Source organism: Phoca vitulina, unplaced genomic scaffold (genome assembly GCF_004348235.1).
Source record: "Phoca vitulina isolate PV1807 unplaced genomic scaffold, GSC_HSeal_1.0 scaffold7, whole genome shotgun sequence".
Lineage (NCBI taxonomy): Eukaryota > Metazoa > Chordata > Mammalia > Carnivora > Phocidae > Phoca > Phoca vitulina.
The window spans coordinates 91,412-112,261 of record NW_022589710.1 but is presented as its reverse complement, the minus strand read 5'-3'; the positions used below and the strand labels follow the sequence as shown (position 1 = coordinate 112,261).

Sequence of the window (20,850 nt, the reverse complement as noted above, 5' to 3'; positions counted from 1 at the left end):
GGTATCTACCCTTTCTATATTCTTTGTTTCTTTTTGTGAATCTGCGTTTTCATGTGATATTATTTCCCTATAACATGAAGAACTTCAACATCTGGACTGCAGGTCAGCTGGAGACAAATAATCTTTGATTTTGTCTCTCTGAAAATATATTTATTTTGCCTTTATTTTTAAAGGATATTTTTGCAAGTGAGAGAATCTTAGGTGATCATATTTTGATTCTTTTAGCACTTTGAAAATGTTTTATTGTCTTCTTATTTCTACTGTTTTTGGTAGTCAGTTAGTTATTATTTGTATCTTTGTTCCTGTATGAGTGTAATGTGTCTGTCTTTCTCCCTTTGACTGCTTTTTAAGATCTGATCTTTATTTAATATTTTTTCCAGAACTTTGGCTGTGATATACCTAGATGGGACCTCCTTTGTATTTATTACACTTGGGATTCTCTGATCTTCTTTAATCTGTCCATTAATAACTTTCTTCACATGTGAAAGTTCTCAGCCATTATTTCTTTAAATACATCTTTTTTTGCTTCATTCTTCCCCTTCCTTGTGGTATTTTTTTGTTATACACATATTAGACCATTTGTTATGTCCCTCAGATCTCAAAAGTTTGTTCTACTTATTTATTATTACCATTTTACCTCTTTTATTCCAGTTGAGATAATTCTATTGACCTGTCTTCAAGTTCACTGATCTTTTCCTCTATTATCACCAAGTTTCTCTTTAGCTCATTTTAATTACTTCCTTTTTTTATACATATTTCTAATTTCTCCTAAACTTCTACATCTTTGCATGTGTATAGTTTACATTTATTAAATACTTTGGCATTTTTATCATAATTATTTTATTTTATTTTACTTATTTGCTTTTTGAGAGAGAACAAGCACGAGTTGGGGAGGGACAGAGGGAGAGAGAGAATCTTTTTTTTTTTTTTAGATTTTATTGATTTATTTGAGAGAGAGAGAGAGCACATGAGAGAGCACAAGTGGTAGAGAGGGAGAAGCAGGCTGCCTATCCATCAGGGAGCCCAATGCAGAGCTTGATCCCAGGACCCTGGGATCATGACCTGAGCGGAAATTGACTTGAACCACTTAACCAACTAAGCCACCCAGGCACCCCTACCAAAATTATTTTAAAGTACGTGTCTGATCATTCTAATACCTGCATCATCTTTTTGGGTTGGATGCTTAACCGACTGAGCCACCCAGACGTCTCAGCATTTTCTTTTAGAAAGCTGGGTTTAGATGTTTAATATTCTTAGCCAGGTTCTCTTCATTCCAGAGGCATGTATATGGTATTTAGCTGCCTCCTGCTATGTTGTTTTATTAGAGAATTCACGAATGTCAATTAAGGGCTCAATGTCTGTTGGTTTGTTTGTCTAGTTTCCTTTGTAATTATTTGTGCTAGTGAAACAAACCCAGCAGATTTAAAAGGGTCATTTCCATAGCTTGTTATTTCTCTATTTCTCTAGATTAGGTTTGATTTATGCAGAGTATGATTGTATTATAGTAAGAAGTCAAAACAGTGTTCCCTGCTTACATAATTTTAAGGCATGGGGACTTTGTTATTGCAGACAGACAGCTGTGATATCTTCTTACATAGGCTCTGAGGGATAGTGTCTTTGATATAATAACAATTATGATGACCAAATCAGTGAACACAAGAATGATTACTCTTCTTCAGACGATAAATATTCACTTTGAGTAGATTTTGTCACCAATTAAAATTAACTTTGTTTTAACTCTTCCTAAAATTAGAGTCTTGAGTAGAGTTATGCTGGCAAGGTTCTCTAGCTAAGCATGTCACCTAGCTTCTCTTCAACCATTCTGCTTGTTCAGGAATCCCTAAGCTCAAGCATTCATTCTGGAAATTTACAGTTATCTATGATGTGCAAAACTCCATAAAAAGCATATAAACCAAAACAAGATATGATTCCTATCTCAAATTGCTTTCAGTTGGTGAGGATCAGATAAGTAGAGCAAATTCTATTTCCTGCCTGTTCTCCCTGTAGCCCAGGCCCAGGCAGGTGGAATGAGGGATCAGACAGGAAATAGATAGCTGATGCATTTTTCACTGGGTGAGTAAAACCTGTTTGAATATCTTATTTCTAGTGTTTAGATTTATTTTTGCTTTTCCATCTCCCTCTTCCTTTCTTAGGCCTGTTTATCAAGATGTTTAACCTTCACTGCTCAGGTGTCTGATACTCAGTGTGAAGGAGTCCAGAATGTTAGGGAAGAAGGCAGTATTTACCTTCAGGGTTGGGTGTGTAAACATATGCCTAGATCCTTTGCCCTTCTCATTTCATCACATTAGTTCTCTGACTTGCTTCCAGAAAGATTTAGTATTGTCTAGCCTTGGCATAAATAAAATTAAATTTTATAAAACCAAGTTTCAAAATCAAAAAATTCTCCATTTTGACTGAAAGTGGAATTATTTGAGAAATGATCTCTGGAATGTGATCAATTTGAAATTTATTTTATTGTGATTAAATTGAGGTTCTTGACGCTCATTGCCACTACTTCTGCTGGCTTCCTTTGAACCTTTTGGTTTTTTTCAATTTACAGCCTAGGATACAGAGGTAAAATTAAGATTGCCTGGCCTTACAAGGGCTCTTCCCTTCTCCCTACTCCCTAAAGCTAAGTATTTTGAAGATGAAGTGATGTGTTTCTTTAGATTTTGCTACAGAAGTCTCATAGAGCCGAAGTAGTATGTTTTTATCAGTCCTTGAGCTGAGTGGGGACAATGTGGAGAACTTAGCTTTGCAGAGGCCCCTAAATGCCTTGTCCAGTGCTTGAAGGATACAAAAGTATAAGCACGTTTCAAAAAATGTGTAATATTTCTGGGATGATAACATATAAACTGACAGCTAAGTTATTTGGTATAGAGAGCCTGGATGAGCCTGGGCAGTACCCTTGGCTGACTACACTGGTTTAAGTCACCTCACCTCTCTGAACCTTAGGGTTTTTAAATTGTAAAATGAGATTAACTCTCTGTTCCTTGGTTTGCTCACAACATTATTATCAGGAGTAAATGAGATAATGCTTATGAAAGTGCATCGTAAAGTGAAGTGTGCAATTGAAATATTTAAAAAATATTAGGTAATTTATCAGAGGCAATAATTAGTGGCAGGCTTTTCACAGGAAAGGAGAAGTCATTGTAGGCTGGAATGACCAGGAAATTCTTCATGAGGCAGGAATGGTCTGAGAAAGTCTCTGGGATTGGGAGGAGTCATAATGGCAAGCACTCAGGTAAAGGTGATTATGGGAGCAACAGGCTGTAGGGCTATTTAAGGAGTACAGTGAGTGTTCCCCAATTTCATTCTTGAGTCAGACCTAATCTGCTGAAGCAGAAAGTTCCTGACAAAACTGTAGAAGCCATTGAGAGCCACATCAAAAGTTTTAACCTTAACTAATGCAAGCAAAGGACGGTCACTGAAGGTTGTTAAACAGTGGACTGATGTGATTGATGCTGTGTTTTTTATTTTTTAATTTTTAAAAAAGATTTTATTTATTTATTTGACAGAGAGAGAGAGCACGCGCAAGCACACAAGCAGGGGGAGCAGCAGACTCCCCGCTGAGCAGGGAGCCCACGCCGGGCTCAATCCCAGGACCCTGGGACCATGACCTGAGCCAAAGGCAGATGCTTAACAGACTGAGCCACCCAGGCGCCCCTCGATGCTGTTTTTTTTTTTTTAAAGATTAATTATTCTGTGAGATAAGGAGTAGGATCCAGGGAGGAGACCTTGCTAGGAAGGAGGCTAGTTCAAAGGCTATTACAGAAAACCAGATGTGAGATGCTGAGGGTCTCAACTTGGGCAGTTCTAGAGAGAAGCAAACATTAGGGGGGAAGTTCAAGTCCACCTGGCATGTTGTATTTCTAGAACTGGGAGCTGAGAATTTTTGCAAATATGTATCCGAAGTAGCTAAGTCTTACTGAGCAAACGTTTATTAAGCATCTGTTAAACGAGGGCACAGTGTGAGGGGCAACAGGGATATGAAAATAGATTGACTATGAATTGTGTTCTCAGAACTCAGTTAATGGAGTAAATAATGTATACTTTTAAAAACTTTATTAAAGTGTGATATACATACATAAACAAAACTTAAGTGTAGAGCTTGGTGAATTCTCACAGAGTGAACTCACCCATATTACTAGCATCCAGACTGAAACGGATGTTATCAACATCGCAGAAACCTCCCTTGTTCAATCTCTCAGTCACTATCTCCCTATAAAGATAACCACTACCTCTACTCTCCTGGCTTATAATTTTATAGATTAGTCTGACCGATTTTTGAGCTTCTTTTGTGTCTGACATTTTTCACTCAGTCATATTTGTGGGATTCATTCCATATTGAGCATATAGCAAGTTTATTCATTCTCTTGCTGGATAGTCTGTTCTCAGAATTTACTTATCCTTGAAATTGCCGATAGACATTTAGGTTGTTTTCTAGCTTAAGGGTATTACAATTATTGAGGCTATATGTGTTCTTATTCTTGTACATCATTCCTGGATGAGCAGGGGTCACGTTTTTTGTTGGGTATACACCTACAAGTATAATTGCTGGGTCACAGGGTATGTATATGTTCAGCTTTAGTAAGTATTGTCAAGTGGTTTGCAAGGTTACACCAGTTCACATTGCCTCCAGTGGCATCTGAGAACTCCCATTGCCCCATGCTCTTGTAGACACTTGGTGTTGTCTGTCTTCTTCACTTGATCCACTCTGTTCGTAGTGTTGTTTTAGATATGAATTTTCAGGACCACAAGACAAGGTATCAAGTGGCAAGTATCAAGAAGGTTTAAGTGATTGGAAAGTTTATTTTTAAAAAATATTTTATTTATTTATTTGACAGAGAGAGAGGGAGAGAGAGAGAGAGAGAGAAAGCACAAGCAGGGGGAGCAGCAGAGGGAGAGGGAGAAGTAGGCTCCCCGCCGAGCAGGGACCCCCATGCAGGGCTCCATCCCAGGTCCCCGGGATCTCGACTTGAGCCGAAGGCAGATGCTTAACCAACTGAGCCACCCAGGCGTCCCATGATTGGAAAGTTTAGAGGAGGGATTACACCTATCGTGTTTGGTAGGAGATCTAGTCTTTGTAAGGTAAGGATGGTGACTATCCATTCTCCAGGACCACTCTCATTTTAAGAATCATGCTTAGAAATTATGAAATGGCAGTGATTCCGTGCCAAGCCATACCTCCCAGCAGCAAAACAGATCTTTTCTCACCTGCTGTGCTCCCCATTTTCCTTCCAGAAAGTATGATCACAGGAGGTATAGACAGGTTGTCAGCTACAGAGAGGCAGAGAGGATGTCTGCTGCAATGAGAGCAATTTTAGTAGAGATACAGGTCAGTGACCAAAATAGCATCCATATTTCTGTTGATGAGCAGAGGAGGAGAAGCTGTGTCATGCTCGAAGAGTGGATGATACTTCGTCCTAGTTTCTTGGGGCAGGTTAGAAAGCTTACCCCACTCCCAAGACAGCTTGCATTTTAACTGGATACAGGGTGAGAGTATCCTCTTTGCCACTATGACCTCATCTCAGGAAAAATTCATCCATCAGTCAAATTTCAGATGTATTGAAAAAGTATTTACATACTCTTAAAATAAGAGGGGAAAAAACCCACCATAACCGATAAAGATTTAGTACCTCACAACTTATCCGTTATTTGAATATTTCCTCAGGAGAAAAATGCCATTTCCTTGTTAGCTTTTATCTTGACATGTGTTACTTTGCTGGATGTTTATTCTGGTAGCGCTCAAGGTTTAAACCAATACAGTTTGAAGGCTGGCGTGATTATTGCTCACGTCTTAGAGCATTTCTTCTTTGGACTGTCAGCAAATATGAGGAAATATACCTTAAATTATTTAGTTAGGGAAAATAAAGCGGTCCTGCCTACCTCTGAGTAGACACAGGAACTACTGTCCAGAAAATTCTATTCAGTGCCTAAGCTTAGGAATTTCTGATATAACTCAATACACATATTTCTGAAAATACTCCCTCCTCTTCCAAACTACACACATTAATTATGGTGGAAAATGGGAGAGGGGGAAAATCCTAAAAATATACAACTTTGTAGCCACAGCATTATAAAAAACAGTAGAAATCCTGTAAAAAATACCAGCAGAGTTCAATACCTATTTGGCATTTGCCCCTTGCATTATAATCAGTAAGCTCTTTGTAGCCTTAAATGTTGGGACTTGTGTTTTGCCTCTCTAGATATAGGTCCATGAGAACATGTGTGTCTCTTGTAAGAGCTGGTTCATCAAAATTTTTAATGTTATTATTCTTCATAAATCAGTATTGTTAACATGAGAGTGAGAATAGCCCCATGGTCTTTTTATCCTCATTCTCAGCTTCATCAGGTAGCTTTACCTTGAAAACCCTAGAAATTCTTGAAGCCACTAAAACAAACTCGGCTAACACTAGATTTGAAGATTGTTTTTTATAGTGAGAAACTTGTCCCTGATAGTTTTTTGATTTGAAACAATTATTAATGTGCTTGGAAAAATCTATGAGAATCAATAAAACTTTCACATGATATTGACATTATACCTGCATTTACTAATTATTTGAAAAGGAATTTGTTTTAATGAGATATATGCTGTAGCAAAACCAAAAGTATCGTGTCCTGCAGTCTCAATGAGTAGACATATTTGCCATATCCAGTATTTTTGTTTGTATTTGGAAAATATACCCCCCATTTCCATGGCAAATACCTGTATGTCTCCTGATAACAGCTACTGGGGCTCAGTGATGACTCCTAGAATAGCCAGGCTATTCAATCAGAGAGTGTATGAGCAACCTTATGGTTCAAGAACATAAAAGATGGTGACTGTGTTTTTGGCTTCAATAAGCAGATATGTATATAGACTCTTGTGATTGCCAATTGAGTAAACTGCAGCTTTTACTATTGCATTGGGTTCTTCTCCACCAAATGAAAACATCAACAATTATGAAATCTAAGATTACAATTACATTCTGGGGAAAAAAGAAGACAGGTTTCTAGAAGGCTCAACCAATTAGCTGTTAAGAATATTGGTCACTCATCGAATTTGGGCCTGGCCCAACTTCTGCTCCCAGCTGGTTATGTAACCTGGTTATGTAAGTCACTTAATATCTCTAAACCTCAATTTTGTCATCTGCAAAATGAGAATTTGGTAGTATCTAGAGAGGGGTGGGGAGGAATTTAAAGTGCTTAGTCCAATGCCCATAAAACTATAAGCACCATAAATATTTGGGAACAAATAGAAATCAGTGTGTGAATAAAATGATTTGTGAAAAAAGCATTATTTTAAGACTTATATGGTATTTTAATGCACTGTGTTGTAAAATTCTAAGGCAGGAAACTCTGTTACCTGAACTGTATTCCCACTACTTATTAAAACGACTGGCACATATGAGTAGGTGCTCAGAAATTTTCTTGAATGACTGTAGATATAACTTAGAATAATAATATGTTACTTTGGTATAAATCATTATTTGTAAGGAGCATTTTCTCATATATTTATTCATTTTATGTCCAAAAGAAATGTTAGTACCAAAAAAAGCAAAATCAAAAAACAAAAATACCCAGAAACCTCTAACTCACTATATATTAGGGTTTAAAAGAGCAGAGCTCTGTACATGAATGCTCACAGCAGCATTATTCATAATAGCCAAAAAGTGGAAACAACCAAAATGCCCATCAATGGATGAATGGATAAAGTATGGGGTGTCCATACAATGGATTATTGTGCAGCCATAGAAGGAAGTAAGTGCTGATCTATGGATATACCTTGAGAAGATGACACTATGTGAAGAAGCCAGACACAAAAAGCCATGTACTATAGGATTCTCTTTATAGACATATCTATAATCTAAGTTTTCACCTAGATCGCCTCTTTCCATTCCTAGCTCAAAGTAGCACCAGGGTTCCTGAGTGCAGAGCCATCCGAGCTGGATTTTTTTCCTTCCCTCTAGTTGTGCCCAGCCCAGGACACTGACTGGAGAGAACTAAATCATCATTCTGCCCTCCAGGCTGCCCACTTCCAGGTGCCTCCTGTGCCGCTCTGGGTTTGCGCTCAGCTCCCCTTCCTGTTGTTCTCACTGTGCCTCCCAGCATGCAGTAGTACACGGCCGAGTCGGACATTTGCACCGAGCGTTTCTCCAGGTGGAAGGACTTGTCACTCTTCAGATCAGCCTGAAAACCGTGATGCTCTACCCTCTGGTTTTCTGATGAGCTCTTCAGGAGGACCTCGGGCCCTTTGTTCGGGTACTGGACATACCAGAAAGCAAAAACTGAGTAGCTGCTCTGGTAGGTGCAGTTCAGGGTCAGCGGTGTCCCCTCACGGAGGGTAACAGAACCTTCTGTCTGGGTCACTGTGTCTCCACCGGCCCCTCCTAGGAGAAAAAGAAAAGTAAAGACTTTGTTATAGTGATAATATAAGAAGGATAGTTTCCAGTTTAGTAAGGGTAAAAAGTCATCCTAAAACCAAGGAAGAGAACATCTTGGGAATTTTGAGTAAATGTTACTTACTCAGTATCAGCAGGATTACAAGTCCTGAGCAGGAAGCAGACAGCATGGCTTGTGGAGAAGCAGAGGAAGGTTTCATCTGGGGATACACTCAAAGCTGAGAGGGCCGTTCCTCTAGTTTCTTGATCCTTTGGTAGAATCTTTTAGAAAATCTGGGTTCATGTGTTTAGCAAGACAAACTGCCCTGCAAATCATCTCACAGGCTCTAAAAAAGGAGACATGTGCTCGGAAATGGAAGATGAATTTATGTCAAACCACCAACTGAAGGGAGCAGCGCCTTCTTGTGGTTCCCCCTCTGACCCTGCAGGCCGCTTTCCAACTGAACTGGTATTTACCTTGGCACGGAGCTTAAGTTGTAGACGTAGAAGGGAAATAGGTATCTGGGGTGAGGGGTAGGGCTCCAGGAAGGAAGCACCAAAACTTTTTGCAGACTTCAAGGTGGTGCCTGAGGCTGAGATAGTAGGTAATCATCTGTCACCCTCTTTAAGATGCAGGGCACTGTGGCTCCCTAAATCCCCCTAATCCCAGTATCTAGTGTCTGTTCATGCTGGGTATTAAGCTAGTTTGAGGCTCTCGTGGTATACTTAGGGTATACTGAGAGTGTAAAAAAGGCATGATCTGAGACCTTTTCTTGCCATATTCCTCCACGGTTCCCCTTCAAACCAAGGGATGAGCCCCTCTCCTGACAATGTGCTCCCTTCTCTCCCCTGCCTTTGCCTAAGTAACTTCTATTCATTCTTTAAGAACCAATTTATACAGCATCTCCTTGTGAAAGGACGTCCCCAGGTCTTCAAGGGCACCCCTCTCTTTTCCCACTCTACATACATATCTACACTGTCATTACTACCTCATAGTAGAATCACTTGTATTCTGTTTTTCAAACTAGACTTGGTGCTCCTGAGATCAGGAACTGAATCTTATTAGTCTCAGTGGCCAGTTTCTCAAAATATATAGGCCGTGAGGAGATGGTCAAAAAATATCTGAAGAATGAGTGAATAAATGAATGAGTGGCTATGTCTGGTAGGTACAATTATCTTATTATGAAGCATAGTCTCTATGAGAGCATATGTCTCAGGCCTCTGGTGTGACCAGCTTCTTCCAGAGTCAGATCACAGACCTCAATAACAGGTGCATTCAGTGTTTCTCAAAATTGAGTAAGGTACAGATCTTCATATAAGGAACCACTCTTATACTATTTTTTAAAAATATTATGATGCCGTATTATACACCAAAATGAAGTTCGGTATAAATGTTTTAGGCTCATAGGTCTTACACAATTATCACGCCAAACAAAAAATGCAAACAAAATATAAAATCAATCAAAATCGAATTCAAATTCAAATAACGTGAAGGATGATCTTTTGCTGAAACTAAAGGGTTGGTGTAGTATCATTAGAAGAATACTAAAGATGTGTGTAGTTCAATAACTCACTGGATTGAAATGATTTGGAGCTTCAAGTACTATTGTCTGAATTATTATAATTAGTTGTTCCGATTACATTGACTTTTCCTATTCAAAAATACCCATTTAACTTGCCACTTTACAAAAGTAAAATAAATAAAATGTAATAAAGTACCCAAAAATCAGCACTGAAAAAAAATACATATTATGCATTTACTGCTCCTCTTACATCTACTGAATTGCATGTTGATACATCCAAACAATGAATGTGAGTGACTCACCCTCTTCCAATGGAAACATTGTGGTGACCATGGCAACATAGGTTCTTGGGAGTTTGGCCTGTGTGTAGTACCATGTGCCGTATCGTAACCAAAATTTCCTAAGCCATTTTCTCCATTTAAACAACCGTGATGCCTTTATTTGTAGAATGCCATTATTCCATTTGTCTTTAGTAAAAGTGACAAGAACACAAAAGTATCAAAACCAAGGCGAGTATTCTAAGTTGGCCATACAGATTATTAGAAAATGCTGTTATTGTTTTATTTTGTTGTCATCAAACAGAAAATTCCAAATCTAAAAATTCTCACGTAATTCCTACCTCCCAGGGGTTGGCAAAAATTTTTCTGTAAAGGGTCAAAGAGTAAATACGTTAGGTTTTGAAGTCATCTCTCTGAGCAACTACCCAACTCTGCTGTTACAGTACAAACAGCCACAGTCAATGCACAAATAAATGGGCATGGCTGTTTTTCCAGTAAAACTTCATTGACAAAGACAGGTGGTAGCCAGCTTTGACCTGCGGGCTGTAGTTTGCCAACCCCTGCTAAGCTCCAGGAATTTCCCCATAAACCTCCAAAGTCCCACAGATTATAGTCTGAGAGACTCAGCCACGTGTTCCTTTTTCTCCTGTCACTGCGATATTATCAATATTACTTTTGAGGGTGCTTAAAATAAAGGAAGGATATTAAATAAGTAAACGATAGAAAGGAGGAAGAAAGAGATTTGATGATCTTAATGCCTAAGATATTTTGGTGCTGAGGATTCAGGAGTAAAAACACAGATATGGTCCCTGCCAGAGAGTAGTAGTGGAAAATAGCTTTTAATCAAATAATCAAAGAAATAAAGGAAAAATTGCAAGTTTGAAAAGGCAGGGGTCTGTGATTCTAAGAGTACACACTGAGCTTTCTTCAGTTATGCTTAGAACAAGAAAGAGCAGGCATTTGGTAATTTTTACTCTTTTGAAGGGAGGGAAAATAATTTTAAGAAAGGAAAAAAGTGAGAAAATCACCTACAGTTGCTATGAAAGGGTCATATAGGAGGAACAAAGTGTTTCTAAGGGACTTAAATAACACCAGTATTCGTGAAGACAGAGACAGGCAGGCAGAGAGTGGGAAGAAGGGAGAGACGTTAGAGCATATTGTGGAATGAGGCTGGCAAGGTAGCAAGATCCTAAATTATGCAAGGTTTTGTAGGTCATTAAGAAGTTTTTCTCTATTCTAAGAGCAAATGGGGATCTAGGTGATTGACTCTATCAAATTTTCACTCTGACAAGAAACTACGAAGGACTACGTTGAGGAGTCATGAGGTCAAATGTTAAATGTACTAGGAGTGGGGAACCAAGCGATTAAGGTGGATTTTTAATTAGGATTGTGGAGTTGAACTGGGTTGTGGGGGTTATGATGCCTTCTGGAAGACTTTTAGGAGGCAAATTCAACAGAACTGAGAGATAGATTGGATTTGGTAGTTCAAAAATAAATAATTATGAATAAGTAAAAAGCATACGAGTCCTAATACACCTGAACCTAATACACCTCACATCAACACTGAAAAAAAATACATATTATGCATTTACTGCTCCTCTTACATCTACTGAATTGCATGTTGATACATCCAAACAATGAATGTGAGTGACTGGTGTGAGGTTGTGGCAGAAACTGCTCGTTCCCTCTACGATGCCCATTGTCTCCTTTTCCTGACTAACAGAATCCCAATTTTAATGTGGGTGGCAACATGTTAAGATAAAAAATAGCCCTGATATCTCAGCCTTCCTTGCAGATGGGAGAGAGGTGGAGACATTAAATAACACTCAGGTAAATGAAATGGAAATAGAAGCCACTGGGTGTAGTTTCTGGAAAAGATTGACTCGGCCATCATGTGCCTATTTGCCCTCTGACTTTCTCTTTCTTTCTGCCTGGAGGGTGTATAAAGTGGACAGATCTCTAGCAGTTTCTTTAAAGTATAAAACCAACAGTGACATCTTAAGGATGAGAAACAGTGAGCTAGAAAGACCCTCGATCCTTCCTAAAATGATGAAGCTAGCATACCAGCCCTGCATATGATAGAGCTTCTTTATATGAGAGGAAAATAAATTTCACCCTGTTAAAAATATTATCATTTGAGTTTTATGTAATATGAGGCTGAACCAATCTCTAAACTGATACAGATGATGTTCATTAAGAACACAAATTCATTGTTTCCATCAGAGACTGAGTGAGTAAGCTGGGATAGAGGCTAATAATCCAGATCTTCAGAGGTGCTCTAGGTGATGTTGATGGCTGAAGTCTGGCATTTGGGAACCACTGCCCTGTATAATGTTTCCTCTACCTTCCCCCACCTTTTTCACCAAACATGTACATAAATACAAATGCCCAATTTTCTCCACAAACACATTTTCAGTAGTATCAAAACTTAATTAAGAAAACTACATTCAAACCATACGATCCAGTAATTCTATTACTGGATATTTACCCAAAGAAAAGGAAAACACTAATTTGAAAAGATATGTGTACCTCTATGTTTATAGCAACATTATATACAATAGCCAAGATATTGAAGCAGCCCAAGTATCCATCGATGATGAATGGATAAAGAAGATGTCAGATACATATAGATATAGATATAATGGAATATTACTCAGCCACAAAAAAGAATAAAATCTTGCTATTTGCAACAACATGGATGGATCTGGAGGGTATAATGCTAAGCAAAATAAATCAAAGAAAGACAAATACAATATGATTTCATTTATATTTGGAACTTACAAAACAAAACAAGTGAACACAGAAAAAAATAGATAAGCAAAAAAATAAAACAAAACAAAACAAAACCAGACTTAACTATAGAGAACAAACTGATGGTCACCAGAGGGGAGGTAGGTGGGGAGATGGGTGAAATAGGGTATGGAATTGTTGAATCACTATATTGTACACCTGAAACTAATATAGCACTGTATGTTAATTATACTTGAAAACTAAATTCAACTGCTATGTATTTGATAATAGAAGTGCCCACTTTTTATTTATTTTTTATTTATTTTTATTTTTTTTAAGATTTTATTTATTTATTTGAGAGAGAGAATGAGAGACAGAGAGCACAAGAGGGAAGGGGGTCAGAGGGAGAAGCAGACCCCCCCGCCAAGCAGGGAGCCCGACGCGGGACTCGATCCCGGGACTCCAGGATCATGACCTGAGCCGAAGGCAGTCGCTTAACCAACTGAGCCACCCAGGCACCCAGTGCCCACTTTTTAAAAACCAAATTTCAGGGTCTGACGGTGGAGAACATGCATCTCTCAGCCGGATGGGGAGAAATTATGACTTCATCTCATAAATTCTCATTTGATTCATGGGGAGATTGAGGCTTGGAAATCACATGACTAGTAAATGCAGAAAGAGATTTGGAGCTTTGTCTCTATTTGTACACAATGTTGCCACTCCTCAGCTTTAAAATGATAAATTTGTTTGAAAGAGTTCTAAGATCCTTTCTAATTCTTTTTCCTAGACAGGAATTGGAGGGAGGTAAAAATCATCTCATGCATCTCAAGGAGCCATCTGGGTTACCAGGGGTTTGCACCCATGAGACCTCCTAATACTGAGAAGTCCTTCCTTATCCTCCAGAAGTGTCCAGTGCTTAGCTTTTTCCCTGATTAAATTAGAGCTTGAAGGGTCTTTTGGGCTCATCAACCCAAACCCTTCATTTCCAGGGAGGAAATGGGAGACTGCTACACTGACGCTCTGCCCAAAGCCATAGGGACGGGATTGGCAGATCCGAACCCGACGTTGCAGTTTCTTGTTCTAGACTTCATACCCTTTGCGCTGGTACAAGGTGCTTCCAAAGAAACCGTGAATTTGAGAGGGTCCATCTCTCATCTTGCCTGCTCTTTGTCGACTCTTCCTTTGTGGGAAGACATAACCACGAACGCTACCCACTGTGGGGCTTCAAAGGGGCAGCTCGGGCCAAGTGTGTGCGGAAGCTGCAGGTGCCGGTGAATAACGGGTTCCGCCGCACAGGTGTAGGTAGCACTGTCCGCAGTCTGGGAGGCCGTGATGGGCAAAGAACTGCTTTTGATGGAACTGTTCAGTGTGACTTGTAGCCTTCCGCTGTGTTTCTCTCTTCCATTTGAACGGATTAAAATCAGCCGGACAAAGCTTCGACCCGAGTCTTGTCTGTACCACCGTTAAGTTGCTTATAGAAGTTTTATCACTGCAGTTCATAGTGGCATTTTCACCCTCCTGGATGCTCAGGACCTGATGACGCTGTTCCTGCTGGCTCTTCACCCCTGAGCAAAAACAGAAGCCCAGACACCGAGAGTCAGTCATTGTATTTTCACTCTTTAGTATTTACATTTCCTTTCCATAATTTTCTGGTACATTTTCAACTTAAAAAGTTTGCCCAAACTCAGTCTTGTGGGCTCTGAACTTAGGTCGCCCTGTTCTCATAAATTTGGTCACACTGTTTCTATTACCAAGAGCCCCAACTCACTGGCCAGTTGAAGCCATAGTATCAGCAAAGACATTTCCAGGAGTTTCTCCATTCTTCTTCCTTTTGGGGATCACAGAAGACTCTGCTCTGGGGCCTGAAATGCAGCCAGGATACTCAGTTGAAAGAGTTGGCTCTCTCTATGGGGTATATTTTATCTGTTCTCTCTGGACGCCAGTCTCACCTGGCCAATCAGAAGCAAACCTAATCCTTTGCTTTCAATACACACAATTTCAAACCTATTGAGTCTGAGGAGAGACACTGCCATCTTGTGGTAGCAACATCATATTGCTGATAGACGGTACTCTGGAAAGGTAAAACGGCCGATTCAGAAACAATTATAAAGCAGGGATGCCCACCTTCCCGCCATGTCTTCACTGTCCTTCCTCTGTGCCTGTGGTCCAATCCTAATCTCTTCTCATAAGGACACCAGTCATACTGGAGGAGGGCCCAGCCTAACGATCCCGTTTTAACTTAATTACCTCTTTAATAGCCCTACACCCAATACAGTCACATTTTGAGGTATTGGGGGTTAGGAACATACAGATTTGGGTGGGGAGACAATTCATCTCATAACAATGAGTATCTGATATTTCTGTTTCTATGACAGGAAGCGGCAGGGTACAAGAAGAGAAGCAGCTTGGCAATCAGGCCAGGGAGGTCAAGTTTATTTTATTTTATTTTTTTTTAAAGATTTTATTTATTTATTTGACAGAGAGAGACACAGCGAGAGAGGGAACACAAGCAGGGGGAGTGGGAGAGGGAGAAGCAGGCTTCCCTCCGAGCAGGGAGCCCGATGCTCAGGGAGGTCAAGTTTAGATCTAACCATTCAGTAGCCATTTATATCATTTATATCTGTATTCTCTTGACTATAAAATGTGGATGATGAGTAATAATAATATTGCTTTTTTAGAGTTTTGTAAATGATTGATGAGATAATAAAATGTTATTTAGAGCAGATCCTGACACTTACTAATGACTCAAAAATTATTGTTGTTAAAAGAAAAGGGGTCCTGATGTTGAGCAGTCAAAAGGAATGGCAACATCCCCTAGAGTATTTTCTAAATAGTTTCAAAAACCGACTTTAAGATATTCTGTGTGTAAAATAGAGAGATGGGGATGAGGGGAGGGAAGAAAAATAAGGAAAGCAGGAAAGAAAGGAAGAAGGGGAGAGGTTGTTGGCTGGAAATTGGAGAGGGCTAGGAGGTACTTCTAGAAGGTTTGTGTTAGGTGACTACCACAGCAAACCTGGGTGTCTATCAGTATGAGACAAAGAAATAGTATAGCTTTCTGAGGAAGAAACTGATGTTATTTAAGGAGTTTACATTTTAATCTGTCTGCTCTCTGCTACATACTTTCGAAAAAATTTGTGAGGAAATTTTTGACTAGCGGTTAAAATGTAACCCCAGCTCTAAGAAATTAAGGGACTTGTCTACTGCCTCACAAGAATCTAGTTCCCTTACTATTTGTATCTATTTGGCTGTATACACAAAAAGTATATTGAGAAGCAGAAAAAGGAAACCGAGGGGCGCCTGGGTGGCTCAGTCGGTTAAGCATCTGCCTTTGGCTCAGGTCATGATTCCAGGGTCCTGGGATTTTAAGCCTTACATTGGGGTCCCTGCTCAGGGGCGGAGTCTGCTTCTCCCTCTCCCGTTGCCCCTCCCCCCACTCATGATCTCTCTCTCTCTCTCTTTCTCAAATAAATAAATAAAATCTTTTAAAAAAAAATAAAAGGAAACAGAGACATTGCTGACCTCTGGGGAGAACTGGGAGGTGAGCTAGCTGGGATGAAAGGGAAACTTTTCATTGTAAATGTTAATGGAATACCAGAGCAATAAATGAAAAAGCAGGATCATTAAGGACTCAGACGGTTCTTTCTTCCTCCTTCTCACCATTATACATAAAATGTCAAAAATTAACTTTGTGATTTAGTCTGTATATAACAGCATTTTCAATGGGATTTCCTCTGAATTTTTAGAAATGATTAATATAGCAAGAAATGTACAGTGACTGTTGGGACTATAGGTCTCATTTTGGGGAAAGGGTAAGAACTTCTTTTGTTCAAAGGACAGCTTTAGCTTGCTAGATGGTAACATAGAGTCATTTCATTGTTGTTTAGAAGTTCAAATGTGTGTGCAGAGATGCATATGAAAGATAAGTAACCACAGGGATAAAGTGTGTCAGTTACTGATTTATTGCCTTTCTTTCTAATTGCCAAATCCACCCTTCAGTGCCCCGTTTGTGATATTGGGCCCGTTCCATGGGAAGATCTCTCCTTTACCAGCTGGCATGATATCAAGCTATGCCAATAAGAGGAATGTGGAAGGGCACTGCAGGAGGGAGAAACTTCTCTTCTTGGTTCTGGTATGTCTTCACATTTCCTGTTCCTGCAGTTTTGGGCCAGCCTGTGGGACACGCAGTGACATTCACCTGCAGCAAGGTTCAGTGACAGACGCCCATCAGCTTCTTGGCAAGAGTCATGAGTGCCCCGAGCAACTTCAGCAGCACTCCTTTGCTAGCTTCCTATAGACTTTGTTGGAACCCGGGTAGGGGTTTTTCTGCTTGCCAACCTTTTTCTCTGGCACCTCGGCACGCTTCTCCACCATTCCGCAGGCTACGGCCACACACTCCCCAGTGAGATCTGAATCCTCGGAGAGTACGGTATTACAATACGTCACTTACTTGGGAACTCTGGTTTAGTCTTAAGATAAGAGCTTCTCCCTACATATGCTATTTCTACGTTCTTTAGAGTTCTTTTTATTCATTAGTGGCTCTCTATTATCAGTTAATAATTACCTGTATTAAACTTTCCTTGTTCGGATTATTGTAGGGGTTTTTTTCCTCCTGATTGGGTTAGTAGGAGTCCACGAAGTGCATGACAGGGAAGACATTATGCAGAGGGGCCAGCGATCCCATGCCATGAAAGAGTACAGTAGTTTTAAGGAACTGTGCTTAGGTATAGGGTGATGAACACATGTGAGGTGGGGTGGGGTGGCAGGGGAGTTGGAGAGGTGAGACCCAACCACTGGAGAGTTGCCCTGGGCCAAGAGAAAAAATGTTTTTTATGCTGTGCTATATAGTTTATTTCAAAAGTACATTTTCCAGGTACTGCTGGACAGAATAAACACACTTATATCTTTAAAACTAATTAAACAGAGTAGGTAAGGAGAATTTCCTTGGACAAATTTTTGAGATTAACTTATAGCTAACTGACAACCAATGATATTATATCTAAGAGGTAAACTCAGGGTCAATCTCCCGAGAAAGAATGCCCCACCATGGCCATACAGAAAACTTATGAAGAGGGGCAACAGGGTGGCTCAGTCGGTTAAGTGTCAGAGTCTTGGTTTCGGCTCAGGTTATGATCTAATGAGCCTTGAGTTTGAGCCCCATGTTGAGCTCAATACTCAGCGTGGAGTCTGCTTGGTATTCTCTCTCTCTCCCTCTGCTCCTCTCCCAGCTCACGTGCACTCTCTCATTTCTTCTCTGTAAAATAGATAAATATTTAAAAAAAAAAAAAAAAAAAAACTTATGAGGAAATACTTTCTGTAACTCCTAAAAGGGTTTGTGCTCTGCTTCCCTTATGAAACCAGTTACTGTGTCCCTCAGAGCACAGTAATACGTGGCTGAGTCTTCCTCTTGAGCTGATTGTTTCTTCAGATGGAAAGATGTCTCATCCCTGTTAAGGCTGGCCGTGAAACCTTTGATAGTCTCTCCTGAGATGTGTTTCAGGAGTAACTGGAGGCCTTGTTTGGGGTACTGGACATACCAGAAGAGCACAGGACTCCCAGAATATGAGTAGTTACACTTGATCTGCACGAAGTTCCCTTCAAAGACAGAGATGCGGTCCTCAGGCTGGGTCACTGTCTGAGCTCCTGTTCCTCCTGTAACACCAATTTAGCATCAGGGAGAGTCTTGCAGACTGAGAAGAATATTCCTTTCAACTAATCTAAATCAGAAGACCACAGAAAGAGAATAAAAAGGGACTATACTCACTGAGTGTGAATATCGTCCCCAGCATTGAGAGGAGGGTGGCCTTCATGTCAGAGCTGCAGAGGAAACAAGAGGCTCTTTTCTGCAAACAGTTCAGCCACATGGACACTGACAGAGTGGTAAGTGAGTTTACCGGTGTGTAAAGCAAAAGCTCTTCCTCAAAGAGCTGGTTGGTTTCTGGCTTTCTGCCAAGTTCAATTTGTGTAACATCTTCCTCTAGAGGCAAAATCGGATACTGCAGATAATCTTGGTCTTCAAGGAAGCCTTGAAATTCTCAGAATGAAGAGTGTTTTTCCTCCACAGTTAATAAGACAAAGTGTAATGCTTTACTAATTAAAAAAGCATGCTACTATAAAGGTCCAGATAGAGAGATCAATGGGATGGAATTGAAAGTTCAAACATACAAATTACTGATGGAAATTTAGTTATAACAAAAAAGGGGAAAAGATAAGTTAAAAAAATTAAATGTGCCTTCATAAATGGAGAGTTACTTAGAAATTAACAAACAAATGTGGACATCTACCTTAATAGGTTACAAAATAAATTCCAAGTGAAATAATATTTAATATTTTAAAATAAAATGAAAGATAAGTTATTTTTTAATAAATTTAAGGTGGTCATAGTTTGTTTAAGCATGTCAGTCAGAAAGCATTACAGAAAATATCGATAGATCACATTTCATAGAAATTTAAACTTCCGTACAGGTATGCTAATGAAATGTTTACACATTACCAGATCAAGTGATTTTCCATCCATCATCATTGATTCTGACCTCCCCTACACCAGGAAGTGGCCCTTTAGAATTTAAGTTCTACAAGTTTTTTTAAATACAGGTCATAAAGAAAGAACCAACCATTCGGCTTAGAAAGAAGGCAATTCTAGATAGATGATAGATAGAAAATGTCCTTCCCTGTGCTTTGCCAAGGAGCCTCTGTGGTGACCAGCCAGGTTATGCCAAGAGAGCTCAAGTGAGGAATCCTATGTGGAGTCACATATAAATCTGGGTTCAGGTATCAGGGAACTCGAGGATGGAGAGCAGAAAACTATGGATCATTGAGAGGGCTTGGCCTGCAGAGATCACTGGACCTCTAAGAAGGGACCTATTCTTTTGAGAAAGCCTCTCCTCTAGCCCCCAAATAGCCGAAAAGGAAGTAACAAGTAGGCTGAATCCCATCTGTCCTTAATGAAGAGTATAAGGAGATCAGAGAGCGAGAAGCTTTCCTTCTAGTTTTTCAGCAGGGTACTGACATTGTTGCTTTATCAGTGCTCTGTCAACAGCTACCCTGCTGACCAGGGGCACAGAAACATCTAGGTTCTTCATTCTCATAGAATCACCTCCACATAGACTGCCCCCAGTAATCAGACATGTCAGGAGGGGAGCAAAGAAAGGGAAAAGAAACTTCAGAGAGAAATAAAGGCCTCATCTGGGTCAAGTATAGCCTGAAAAAATGATGAGGGTCAGTGACCCAATTTCCTTAGCCAAAAATCAGGACACATAGTCTGAAAAGTGATTGAGAATTCACTTATAAGAAAGCCGTGTCAAAGAAAGAATACATCATTGAATGCATTGTTAATTTATTCATTCCCTTAAAGGAGTCAATATAATTAAATGAAATTAGAGATTTCTGTAAATCTCAGACTTATGGTCATCATGAACGAATACAATGTCTCCAAGAAGACTTTGATTGATGGAAAGAAATAGAACGTGTATATGATGGTCACCCTGACCTCATTTCTATCGCCCTTCTTCTCTTGTCCAATATTTTCCCCGTATACCTTGCAGGTATACTTGGCTGATTCTGTTCTGTGACTATGAAGTATAGGCCACATATTGAAATTCAAGTAACTATGCCCTATTTCTTTCTCTCCAATCTCTCTTCTCTTTACTCTCTTTTCTCCTCTCTCTGTAAATATGCCCATTATTTTTCTCCCATTTCATCTTCTCACCTCCTTTTTTCCCTGTTTTTCTAATCTCAGAAGAGGTATAACAGAAGGTAGAAATCATTGGAATAATTTTGAAGTGAGAGTAAAGGCTCATATTTTATAATTTTTAGTCATAAACACCAAAACGGTAAATTAGTAATGTAAATGTTTTCTCCTGGAGTTTCCAGCTTTCCCTTTGCTCTAGATGATGCTCAATTCTGCTTCGAGTCCTCTCTGTCACACCCATCAGAGCAGCAGACCGTCCTCACAGATGA

At 39.7% G+C, this 20,850-nt stretch overlaps 1 gene segment (V, D, J or C); it reads right to left on the bottom strand.

Moving 5' to 3' along the window:
• The window catches only part of LOC116632792, a 423,629-nt gene extending 415,055 nt beyond the window's left edge, over positions 1 to 8,574 (bottom strand). The window contains 2 exon segments of the C gene segment in view: positions 8,085 to 8,372; positions 8,509 to 8,574. Of these exon segments, the coding sequence occupies positions 8,085 to 8,372; positions 8,509 to 8,554 (334 nt within the window).
• Positions 8,575 to 20,850: the final 12,276 nt, after the last annotated feature.